At 43.5% G+C, this 12,551-nt stretch overlaps 1 protein-coding gene across 1 annotated transcript in view; it reads left to right on the forward strand.

Annotated features, from left to right (window-relative positions):
- Window positions 1-1,721: 1,721 nt before the first annotated feature.
- The window catches only part of LOC108443485 (platelet-derived growth factor subunit A), a 25,512-nt gene continuing 14,682 nt past the window's right edge, over window positions 1,722-12,551 (forward strand). The window contains exons 1-2 of the mRNA XM_017724194.2: window positions 1,722-2,167; window positions 3,699-3,795. Of these exons, the coding sequence (XP_017579683.2) occupies window positions 2,096-2,167; window positions 3,699-3,795 (169 nt within the window). The 5' untranslated portion in view covers window positions 1,722-2,095. The remainder of the gene's footprint in view (window positions 2,168-3,698; window positions 3,796-12,551) is intronic.

Here is a 12,551-nt window from a genome sequence, read left to right on the forward strand (position 1 = left end):
AGCTTTATGTCACTTGTTGAGATTTTAAGGAGATAAAATAATAAAAAAGATAGATTTCTAAAACTCCAGTTTAAAGCTGTAAATAATAATAATGATGATGATGATGATGATGATGATGATGATATGGGAGCTTTATAGGGCCAAGGATTTCCATGTTTTTCCATCATAACAAGTCATTTTCATACACACTGATCAGGCGTAACGTTCTGACCACCTCCCTGTTTCTACAACGTCCAGTTTATCAGCTCCACTTACTGTATAGCTGCTCTCTGTAGTTCTACAGTTACAGACTGTAGTCCATCTGTTTCTCTGATACTCTGTTACCCTGTTCTTCAGTGGTCAGGACCCCCATGGACCCTCACAGAGCAGGTACTGTTTGGGTGGTGGATCATTCTCAGCACTGGAGTAACACTGACGTGGTGGTGGGGTGTTAGTGTGTGTTGTGCTGGTATGAGTGGATCAGACACAGCAGTGCTGCTGGAGTTTCACTGTCCACTCTATTAGACACTCCTACCTGGTCGGTCCACCTTGTAGATGTAAAGTCAGAGACGACAGCTCATCTGCTGCTGCACAGTTTGTGGTGGTCATCCTCTAGTCCTTCATCAGTGGTCACAGGACGCTGTTGTTTTTGGTTGGTGGACGATTCTCAGTCCAGCAGCGACGCTGAGGTGTTTAAATAAATAAAAAAATCACAGAAAAACAGTTTAAAATAAGCAAAGCCAACAAGAGCCAACAAAGTGTGGCCACGAATTAATTCACTGAGGCCACGACTTAACATATTGAGGCAGTGAAGGAATGTACAACGAATGGTTTCTAGAGATCTTGAGATAGTTATGCCATTATTATGACATAATGAACGCTCTCTCGGTGAAACCCCGTCTTAAGTTGTTATACTGATATAAATAACTTGAGATCTTGAGAAACCAACATTCGTTTTCCCATGATACTGATCTAAATATCACGAGATCTCGAGAAAACAAATGGAGACACCTTGTTATCATGGAAAAACAAAAGCAAAGCCCCTAAATGGTGATTATTTTTAATAAGGTGTGACCACAAATAAATATATTGAGGCCATGAATGTAGAATCTAGAGGTCTTGAGGTATTTGTGCTATTATCACGACATCATGAATGCCCTCTCAGTAAACCCTGTCTGTTATGTCGTGATATTGATATAAATAACTCGAGGTCTTGAGAAACCAACGTTCATTTTCCCGTGATAACAGCGTAAATATCATGAGGTCTGGACAAAACAAATAAAGATAACTTATCACGTGAAATCGCCTACGTGGTGATTATTTTAATAAGATAACTTGTTATCCTGGAAAAACAGAGTTTAGAAAATAAGCCCCTGAAGTGACACAGCGACTACTTTTTAATAAGGTGTGGCCACAAATTAATGTCCTGAGGCCATGAATTAACATGAGGACGTGAATTGATATATTAAAGCCAGTTACGGCGCTCGTGGCCACGTGGCCTCAAAGTGCTAATTCATGGGCACGAGACACTTAACTCGTGGCCACAATATATTAATTTGTGGCCTTAATATAGTCATTCGTGACTTAAAAAATAACCCCCATGTCACCCCTAGGGGCTCGCGCATGGAGAAAATACGAACCCGGCGGAGCGAGTGCTGGGGAGGCGCGCGCGCACGCGGACGCACGCGCGCACACCGGGAGCGCGCGCCTCGCCGGAGTTTTCCTCAGAGGCGCGTGGAGTTCATTCAGAGAGCAGCTGCGCTCTGCACGGAGTCGGAGCTGCGCAGGGCAGAGGACCGACATCTGCGGGCTGTTCAGGGTCACTTCTGCGGGATTTTGTGTTGACTGAAGGATTGATGTCTTTATTTCGTGCGCACGTGTCACAGGAAGATGCACCGCTGCTGCTGCAGCTGCTGTTTTGTCTGAAATGAGCGCGTTTTGGTCGTTTGGACTTTCCGTGTCGAGCCTGGACGCTGAGGACTAAACCAGCCGCACAGAGCTGACACCCGACCACTGGAACCCCTCCCCTCACACACCCACACCTGCTCCGGGGATGCTCTCCGGTTCTGACGGGCGCATCGCTTTCGGTTTGGCGGTCCGGTAGCGGAGAGGGGCGATGAGAGGAGCGCTTTGCTGCCTACTTGCCTGCTGCCTCTGTCTCACACACACCAGCACCGCTGCTGCTGAGGTAAACACACTCACGTTTGTATTGCTGTCTTTGCGGGCCGCTTTTTAGGTCCATTTGCAGCTACACGCTGCTTTGCTGCACCTGGTTAACTCCGTGCTGTCTTTAACCTCGGGAAACACGCTTTTCACGCTAATGCTTATAAAATGTTCAACTTTTTATGTTCGGGAGAGCCGGCTTAAGGTCCCCACACCGTTGCTTTTATTTCGTCGTGAGTCCCCGCGAAGTGCTAAATACACGAACTCACAGCAGGGAAACGCGATGCTCGTGCTAAACAAGCAAGGCTACTAACATTAGCCTAATGCGTTAATTTTTCCTTTACTGAGGTAAAAATTCGATAGTTTTTAATTTTTCTTACTAGTCTTAGACAAGATTTGTCCTCAGAAGTATATTTTTGTAGAAAATAAGTCAACTTGTCCTCAGTTTCTGTAGTTAACGACCTGAATTTGCTCAGATTTGGGCTTCTTTTTTATTTCTGTTCTGTTGGCTCAGCTGGGCTGAGTTAGCGTTGAGATCTAACCTGTTGTTTTAAAGCAAAATAACCCCAGAAAAGAGAAGAAAAGCACCTAAAAAAAACTCGGAGGTTCCACCTTCTGTAGGGAGCTCAGTGGCTTTAGTTGTTTTTTCACCAATGATTTTTTTAGTGTAGTTGGATTTGGCGACTATTTGAAGCTTTAGACTATTTTAATGAGTTGAACTTTTACTTGAGGATGAGTTTAGGCTGGATCCAGATCCAAAAAGGAAAAAAAAACCCTCTCCGGGATTTCCTTCCAACTGCCTGAACACCTTTGCTGCTGGTTTGAGCAAATTAGAGAAGTCAAGCAGTTGGAACCAAATCCTGGGGCGGAGCAGGAAGCGGAGTCACTCGGAGTGGTTTGGTGTGAAACGGTTTACTGAAGAGAAGCGTACTGACTCAGATTTCTTCTCGGTGGTGGTGATAGGAACCAGGGGTCCCGCTGACTATGACACAAATATAGCCGTTTTATTTACTATCCAAAATCACCAGTGAACCTACACGTGCCGTCCGAGATTTTCCACGTAGGGTTGATGGTGGTCTATAGCCAGATAGACGTCAGGCAGTGAATTCATAGCCATTTCCGTGCAGTAACTTTCTGAAAGGGAGATTTTAGAGGTGGACGTCTGGTTCCTATCACCACCACTGTGAACAGTTCTAACTGTAAGCGTCTCTAGAACAGCGTATTTCACACCGGACTACTCTGAACGACTTTGTTGACATATAAACCGTTTAATTAAGCAGAGATTGAACAAAATCGGCGTAGATCTCCTTTAAAAACGCATGACAGATTCACATCGGGTGGCATTTGTGTCAGATTGTCTCACAAATCCAGCTCAGAATGTCTTTTTATGTACGTCGGCGGGATTTCAGTGGCGCTGGACTGAGGCCCTTCCTCAGAACTCGCCCCGTTGCTGTTCTGGGAGCTTTATTTACTTTGCCTGGTGATAAAAACGATGTGTGAGTTCAGTCATTCTTTAACCTGCAAACACATTCACGCCGAACATGTTGCTCCTCAAGGCTGAGTCGATTCCCCGAGAGCTGATCGAGAGACTCTCCAGCAGCGAGATCCGCAGCATCAGCGACCTCCAGCGGCTCCTGGAGTCACACTCCCTGGGTAAGGCCCTTCACTCTGCACCCACACCACATAACGGACTAGTTCAGCACTTTTCCACCAGGTCCAGACCGTCACCCGTGGGCTGCTACGGGTCACAGACCTGCAGCGTCAGGTTTCAGGTCCAGAATTGTGCTCTACAGTTTTCATGCATGCGAATAAATAACTAAACACAGCGTACGCTTTCAGCAGTGTCACGACTTTGGGACGTTTCCAGAATTATGAATGAACAGTTATATTTTTATAGCATATATTTAAGCATAAAATATTACTTATAGGTAGTTTTGTGGCCATATTGGCTTTGAGTTCCTGTGTTCCTCTTCCTCAGAGAGCAGTGAGACATAGGAAGGCCTCACGATCTGTGACACTTAAGCATAACAGTAGTCTCATAAGCTTGGGGTGGGGAATATGACGATATGTTATTATTGTGATATGTCAAAAACACCGGTATATCCAGCCATACGCCTGTTGGCTACACGGCAATAAGTGAATAACAGGATTTTAGCACTAGCATCCGGAAATTGTGATGCCTTTGTGTTTATTCTCTTGTTGCCAAAACTCTTTGAACACAGATTTTGATACAATTTCCTATGGAAGCCTGTGGGAGATAATGGGAGATAATGGAAGCCTATGAGTGGTAATGGAAGCCTATGGGAGATAATGGGAGATAATGGAAGCCTATGAGTGGTAATGGAAGCCTATGGGAGATAATGGGAGATAATGGAAACCTATGGGAGATAATGGAAGCCTATGAGCAATAATGGAAGCCTATGGGAGATATTGGGAGATCATGGAAGCCTATGGGAGATAATGGGAGGAAATGGTTGTAGATTAATTATTATTAATTAATTAATATTATAGTATTTTTACATGTTGCAATACAGGTTCTATTTTGTCTTTTCCAACGTAGTAAATCTTAGAAAAAACTGAATATTGTGAAAATGTCTTGCAGTGTTATGGTACAATACTTGTTAAATCCTGATGTCTTTGAAATGTTTATTCTCTTGCTTGTACAAAACACTTTGATCCCATAATGGATGTGACATCCTTTAGAAGCAGTTCACAGAAAAACACTATCAGCTCTTCCTTTTTCAGCCCAGCATTCAAACCAAAGTCCTTTGTCACACAGACAGGTTGCAGCGCTGTGAACTGAGCTTTTCCATTGAGTGGTGGTTCAAGCAGGATGATGGAGTTCCAGAGACTCAAACACCCTTTCCAACCCTTCCAGTTCTGAAATGCCGAGATCTTTGTTTGTGCACTAATTAGCCAGATTACGTACTCCATCCAAAAGCCCCTTTGCCACCTCTTTTGTGGCCCCTGGGCCTCAGAGTCTGCCAACTTGGTCATAAACAAAACAGCATCGAAAACAGATTTAGTCGACGTGGTAACCTGTGCCGGGACATCTCAACTCAAAGACTGTGAGAATGTGGTCTCTGAGAAGGACGTGCTCTTTAATCTCTCTCAGAAGTTCACAGAAGTCATCGTCCAAGTCGCCTTTTATACCGAACGCCTCGGCGACGGTTGCCTCGGAGACAGCAGCTCTGTCTCGGCTCACACGGCGCCTGTGTGAACTTGGGTGACTGATGTCACTTTTTCTGGCATGAGCTCTGCTGTCGTTCAAGATTAGTCCATGTTGGAGAAAGAAGGCCAAGAAAAGGCGACAAAGAATTCCCTGAGTCGGTTTTTACGTATCGTAACTTTACAGGAGAGGGCGAAAGCACTCTCACTAGTTAATGTAATGAGATTTTAGTCCAAATGATTTTAGAGCATTTCTATTGGTCCATTCATCATAAAATGTACACACAGCGCTAAACGACGACTGGTGTGTTGAAAAGATGAAAATCAACAAAACTGAAAAATTAACCAAATTGTGTTTTTGGGGTTTCTTTTTGGACAACGACGATATAAAGGATTAGTTTGGTGAAAAATACCCTGAACGTAGTCGGTTGTTCAAGACATCTTTGGTATCTGAAGTTTGCTTCTTTAGTTTTACCATGAAGCTGTAAAGCTGACATAGCTAACAAGCCACCCACCAATCAGCACTGTGCAAACTGCATGCCTCAGTCATCGAATACTTGCCTCAAATTTTGCTGACTCAGTGTCAAAGACTTGCATGTGGGGTTTCTGAGACGGCATTTGTAGATACTGTTATTTAAAATTCTCAAGAGAAATAAGGCGTCTGCTGGGCAGAAGTGGCCCAAAGCAGATCTTTTTCTTCATATGTGACGCAGATGTGTGTCTGTGTGTCTGTGTGAACGGACAAACACACTGAATCTGACTTTTTCAATTCCGATTTGCCAGATCGGAATTCATGCGTTTTTTACGTCAATCCGACTCAACATTCGTCATAGTTTTGCGCTGCTGAGGCTCCTAAACATTTTCAGTGATATTTCTGTACAACAAATTAGACGAGACTCGTCCAGAACCCCCCATTTTGAAGAGATTTTGAAAGAGTAACGGGGAGCGAGGAGGCGGACGCATGTGGAGATAAGTGAGATTTATTAAGGGCAGATCCAGGGTCATGTTCAAGACGGTCCAGGGTCATAGAGCCAACACGGATTGAACGGGGGGCAGACACGACATAAATCAGAATCAAACAGAACAAGCCGGGCAGAACAAACAGAACATCCAACACAGAGACTTCCAAAGACAGAGAGTCAAACAAAGACCAGTAACCAGACCGGGGAAAACACAGGGCTTAAACACAGGGGTAACAAGGGACAGGTGCAAACACAGGTGGAGACAATCGGGGTGGAGTCATGAAACGAGGGGGCAGGACTAGAAAACCAAAACAAACGCACATGGACAGGACTGGGAGGGGCCAGTCATGACAGGCTGCAGCGTCGAAGAACAGATAAAAGTCTGAAAGCAAAGTTTAAAGAACCACAAAAAAGTGACCGTGGCCGAATAACGCGCCCTTTTTACGGCGAAACTCGAGCACACTCTGGGTGACGAGCCCAGCTGTCAGTCAGTGAAGCTTCATGATGGCTCCTGTGATGGTGGCGAAGATGAAGCTGATCCTCCAGCAACGAGGTCTTACGCTTTTCTTGTGGCGTGAGATGAGAAAAGCTTTGTTTACTCTGTGTAAATCAGAGGCGCTCAGAGTTTTTGTCTTGGGAGGCCAAAGTGCTTGTCTTTGGGGTTCTGGCCAGGAGCCAAAAAGGCAATACAGTATACAAATATAGAAGGTAGGCAGCTTATTATAACATTGAACTACAGAAAGTTACTGAAATAACTATATTAAACTAAAATAAACAGAATTCTTCTGTCAGCATCACGTTTTGAATTAAAAGTAGAAACACTGACATTTTAACATGAATTTCAGAATTTCTAAGTATTTGGCATGACGAGGGAGTAGATCAGAGATTAGAGTGGTCTGAATATGAGCGTCAGTGGAAGGAATGAGACTTAAATTTGAATGGTGACCTAGAAATACTGCAGAATCTTGAATATTTCTTCATTTAAATTGCCGTAACTTTTCTTTGTTTAAAATTGATCAAAATACGAAAACCTTCTTTTATTTATCTCCACGCTTAAAAAGAATCTCAGGTTTCATATGTAGTCTCAGATTTTGGACCCCACTGTGTACTATAGAGATACAGGGTGATTCACTCGATTTCAGCTGGATTGTGATTGGTTCCTCGGCGGCTCACAGTGGTTAAAGTGTGGCGCTTTGAAACCGGATGAATCTTTTTGAATCGCCCTGTATTTTGGGATAAGCTGGGGTAGCTGTATGAGTCCTCTTTGTCCAGGACGTGTCCTAAAATGTACCCAAAATGTCCAGGAAAGCTTTGCTTTCATGCTGACATTTGCGTTCTGCAGTCTGCCCTCCTGCCCCCAGCGTTCTCCTTTTTGAAAACCAAAGATGTGGTCACCCTAATTGAGTGGGTGGGGTTAGAATAACTCTGGTGGGCCTGAACTTTGGCATGCAAGCCCCAGATTGCTCAACCCTGGTATAGACATTATCTATAGATAGACGTTTATGTACACTGTGGACAAAATACTCCAAAACATACTGAATCAGACAAAACAGGTCGAATAAATTCAGATTGCTGCTGCTGCTGCTGTTCTTAGCTGTGCTGTGCTCCAAAACCACATGGGCAAGTCTATTTAGGATTGCCTAACAACTCAACACAATTTGAGGCAAGTGTAATTATTCAGGCGTGCAGATTGCACAATGCTACATCGGTGCACATAGACTTCCATTACTTTTAATCTACATGAGCCTCGTAGCTCCAGGGAAAACCTGAAGTTTTGATAAACGGTTGCAAGTCTTTGGGAAGTTGTTGTGTTTTGATGGCAAAGTAAAGCAAAGAAGCCGCCGTCTCTGCCAGAAGTTACCCAAATCTCCAGGAGGGTCTTGATAAAGAAAAGTGCAACAGGAGCTCCGTAAGGGTCCGCGCCTCAGATCAGATTTCCCCTCTGGTCGTGTAATTGAAATGCAAACAGCTGCATGTGTAGAGCTGCTGGTGCTCGAGGGAGGTCAAGAGGCTCTTTCCATTATGCCGTTGTCATGCTGCCTCTATGAGCTTAGTGGGGCTGAATGCCAGCGCTGTAATGTATTATTCATGTTGAATTCCTAACGTGTGTGTGTGCCTGAGGGACCGGGTTTCTGGGCTCCGCTAACGAGTGCGTGAAAGGCTTGATGAGCAAGCTACGCTGCTCAGGCCTGAATCGAAGCCACCCTCCCCTTACATGCTGGGGTGGTTTCCGGGGGCAACAACAGGGGCATGTAGACCCCTCTAGAGCGGCTCGGCTGGGTGACTGTGCTGAAGAGCATTCCTGCACATAATGTGATTTCTAGGGATGGATCTTCACTGAAATTGATGTTTAATCCTGTTTAGATGCAAGATGTCACACTGTTTTGATCAGGACGGCACGTTCACGTCTCTGAATGTAGCTGGCAGTCAGATTCTAGAGCAGTGGGCAGTTTAATGATATTTGTCATCATGTGGTAGTTTACATCCCGATGTGCTGTTCTCAGCATATTGTGGATATCATCAGTACGGAACCACTGCACGTTTCGTTACAATTAGGCCACAATTAGTGCTGTTTTATTGGATTTAGTGCATCGCAGTACATGAAACGCTGTACAACCGGCATTGTGTTTATTTTTTGTCTGTTTCAACTTTTTGGTAAAAAATAACACTGATATTGGTATAAAAACACAACATTAATACAGTGAGTAGTGATTTTATTCACGTCAGTGTTTTCATCTAACCATTTCTGAGCTCCTCTTTGTGGAAGCCTTACGACACGTCCCAAAATAAATGGTGGGGAAATTATGTAACTAGGTGGCTAAGACTATATATTCCATATTCCCACATACAACCACCGTTTCCAAAAAGTTGGGACGCTGTGAAAAATGTAAATAAAAACAAAAAGCAAAGATGTGCAAATCATTTAAAGCTTTTATTTAACTGAAAGTTCTACAAATACAACATTTCAAATGTTGAAACTGAGCAATTTTACTGTTTTTTTTTTTTTGCCTATTTTGAATTTGATTAAAAAAACACATTCCAAAAAAGTTGTGACGGAGACAACAAAAGGCTGGTGAAGTTGTATAATGCTTAAAAAAACACCTGGTGGTTGATTGGCAACAGGTCAGTAACATGACTGGGTATAAAACAGTTAATCTCTGCATCCACAAATGCAAGTTAAAGCTCTAAAACAAAGAAGAGACCAAATATAAACAGAATCCAGAAATGCTGCCACCTTCTCTGGGCCTGAGCTCATTTAAAATGGGCTGAGGGGAAGTGGAAAAGTGTCCTGTGGTCCGACGAACATTTGAGATTCCGTTTGGAAATCACGGACACGGTGTCCTCCGGGCTAAAGACCACTCAGCTTGTTATCAGTGCTCAGCATTCATGATGGTTTAGGGGGCATTAGTGCACATGACATGGGTGACGTGCTCATCTGTGAAGGCGCCATTAAAACTGAGTGATATAAACATGTTTTGCCAACATCTGCTGCCGTCCAGACGACGTCTTTTTCAGGGAAGGCCTTGATTATTTCAGCAAGATGATACCAAAACCACATTCTGCACGTATTACAGCAGCACTGCTCCGTATTAAAAGAGTCTGGGTGCTAAACTGACCTGCCTGCAGTCCAGACCGGCCACCACTGGAAACACCTGGCGCATTATGAAATTAAAAATATGACAAAGGGACCCCGAACTGTTGCGCAAGCGGAAATCCTATATTGATCGACAATGGGAAAACATTTCACTTTATATACATTTTGCACAGCGTCACAACTTTTTTTGGAAATGGGCTTGTATTTGCCGATGGTGGGGTGCAGAAGCCATCCAGATCTAAAGTTCTCACCGTAACACTTTTCTTGAAGGGTGTCTATATAACACATTTATAACATATTACATACACGCTTCATAACACGTTTACAAATGTTTCAGTTAATATATTTTACATGATATTAAGATGGACTGTTATTTGATTTAACTGAGAGGCAGTTTTCAAAATAAAAGTCCTATACTAATTTCAGTGAAGTGCCTCAGTTCTAGACATCCAAAACTAAAAATGACCTCACTTCACCCCTTTAGTCATTAAGCAATTTGACACTGTCAACCTCTTTATAATTATTTGTCTTCTGTGAAATTTTATCGTGTACATTTTTGAGGAAAATGTTGTTCATTCTGAGTTTAACTCTGTTCGAGTTAAATTCCAGCACTGTTATCCCAAGGATTAATAACCCTGTTTTGCCTTTACCGCAAAGGTGGTGGACGTTAACCAGTCTGAGATGCGTGTTATGTGGATTTTTTAATTGCTACAGGGTAGTGATGAGTATTATGGCCTGTAAAAGTCCTCCCACCATGCTAAGATTCAGTCGAATGTTCCTGCATATTTATGAGTAATTTTCTGTTCATATACTAAAGAAAAACAAATAATTAAGAAGGACTCAAACGTATAAGTGATACATGCCGACTTGATGACCAAAGGGATAAAGCGAGGTCATTGAGACGTTTTACTTGAAATAATATACTTTTTCGACTAATCGGATTCAGGCGTTTACACAGATATTATTCTCCATTGGACAGACAATATGGCTTCAATCTGACTAGTCTATTCTGGTTGAGCTATTACTTGGATTATTAACAGATTATTAGGCTGCATGTAAACGTAGTTAGTGCTTGATTCACTGCGCAGTTTGATGGAGGTTCTCCATTGAAACCCCTTCTTCACCTGAGTCGAACTATAATCTGCGTCTAGATCACCAGCCATGGTGTTTAAGATCAGCCAGGCTCTGCAAGCATTCGAAACTCCTCAAGCATTCATAATCTCCTCCACCAGACTCAACAGATACGCTCTGGAGCTGCGTTAGTCCCCAGTGCTAAGCCAAGCTCTATGACTGGAGTATGCATCAGCTTATGACAGGTACGGTGCATGACAGTCCAGGTTTAGACTCAGGCTTCCTTTGGTCTGATTTTTTCACTCGGATTGCTCTTCCTGAAGGAAAAGTTTTTTAGTCAGTGATCAGAAGCTGGAAGCTTGTCGAAGCACCCCGATCGTGTCTGGTCAGGTTACAGACATGCATGTCTTATTTTAGCCAGCTTAGTCTTTACATGATCGCCTTAAGCCCCCTTCCTGATGTGGGAATAGCTGGTATGGTGATGGAGTTACTCACACCTCAGCTGAGAAGGTTATCATACAAATCGCATTTGCACGTTGATGATGTAGCCATATTGGTGCAGCGGTAAAGGTCTTTTCTCGGATTGGGCCTTCATGACTCCCTGAAGGCGATTTAAAGGAACAGTTATAGTAAAGATGTGAAGAACTGCCATAAATTTACAGCAGAAGCACTGCAAAAATTTACACTGACCGAGCACCTCGTTAGGAACCCCTGTACACCTGTTCACTCGTGCAGTTATCGGCCAGTCATGTGGCAGCAGTCCTTGGTCGGCTCTTAACCTGTAGGCCCAAAATTGGGCAGCCTGGGTATAAATATTATTTATAGAAATGTATGAATGTTGGTATCGGTATATCTATAAATATGTTTATAAGCTGACTGGCTGAGAAACATTCGAACTGCGCTGTTATTTCACCACAACATCACAGGGTTTTCACAAACACTGTACCACTCCACTCAGACGCCGTTGCTAAGCAACGACTTTGGCAGCTGTAGGAGACGCTCGAGCCATTTGAACGTTTTTACTTCTTACATCACCACAAACAGAAAACGGACACTGTTAAGACCACATCTGACCGACAGCCGATTTGGTCCGACTCTGAAGACGAGACGACACTAAATTCCCAAACTGTCGTCTCCACTGAGGAGCTTTTCAGTCGGCAGCTGTGACAGAAGAACAGCTGAACAACCTGGAATCAGCCAGAAATGAACCCAACACCATTCGCCAAACTAAACGGGCCGTAAGAAGCTTTACAGACCGGCTGGAACAAAACAACATTAATACTGATCTGGAGAACCTGACCAAACTGAGCTGAACCTGATATTGGCTCAGTTTTACGGCTCAGTCTGATTTGGTCCGACTCTGAAGATCAGACACTTCTGGCGACTGGTGTTGGGTTCATTTCTGGCTGATTCCAGTTTGTCTAGCTGTTCTTCTGTCACAGCTGCCGACTGAAAAGTGAGTTATCACCAATAACGTCACAGCTGCGATGACCTACGGCCACCAAATCACAGCCGGGGTGTTATTTCGCCGTAACACACTCCCTCTCCTCTTCTACTGCTTAAACAAAATACATAAAAAATATATTAAAAAAAAATGATATGCTGTTTCCTGC

Source organism: Pygocentrus nattereri, chromosome 25 (assembly GCF_015220715.1).
Source record: "Pygocentrus nattereri isolate fPygNat1 chromosome 25, fPygNat1.pri, whole genome shotgun sequence".
NCBI classification, from domain to species: Eukaryota; Metazoa; Chordata; class Actinopteri; order Characiformes; family Serrasalmidae; genus Pygocentrus; species Pygocentrus nattereri.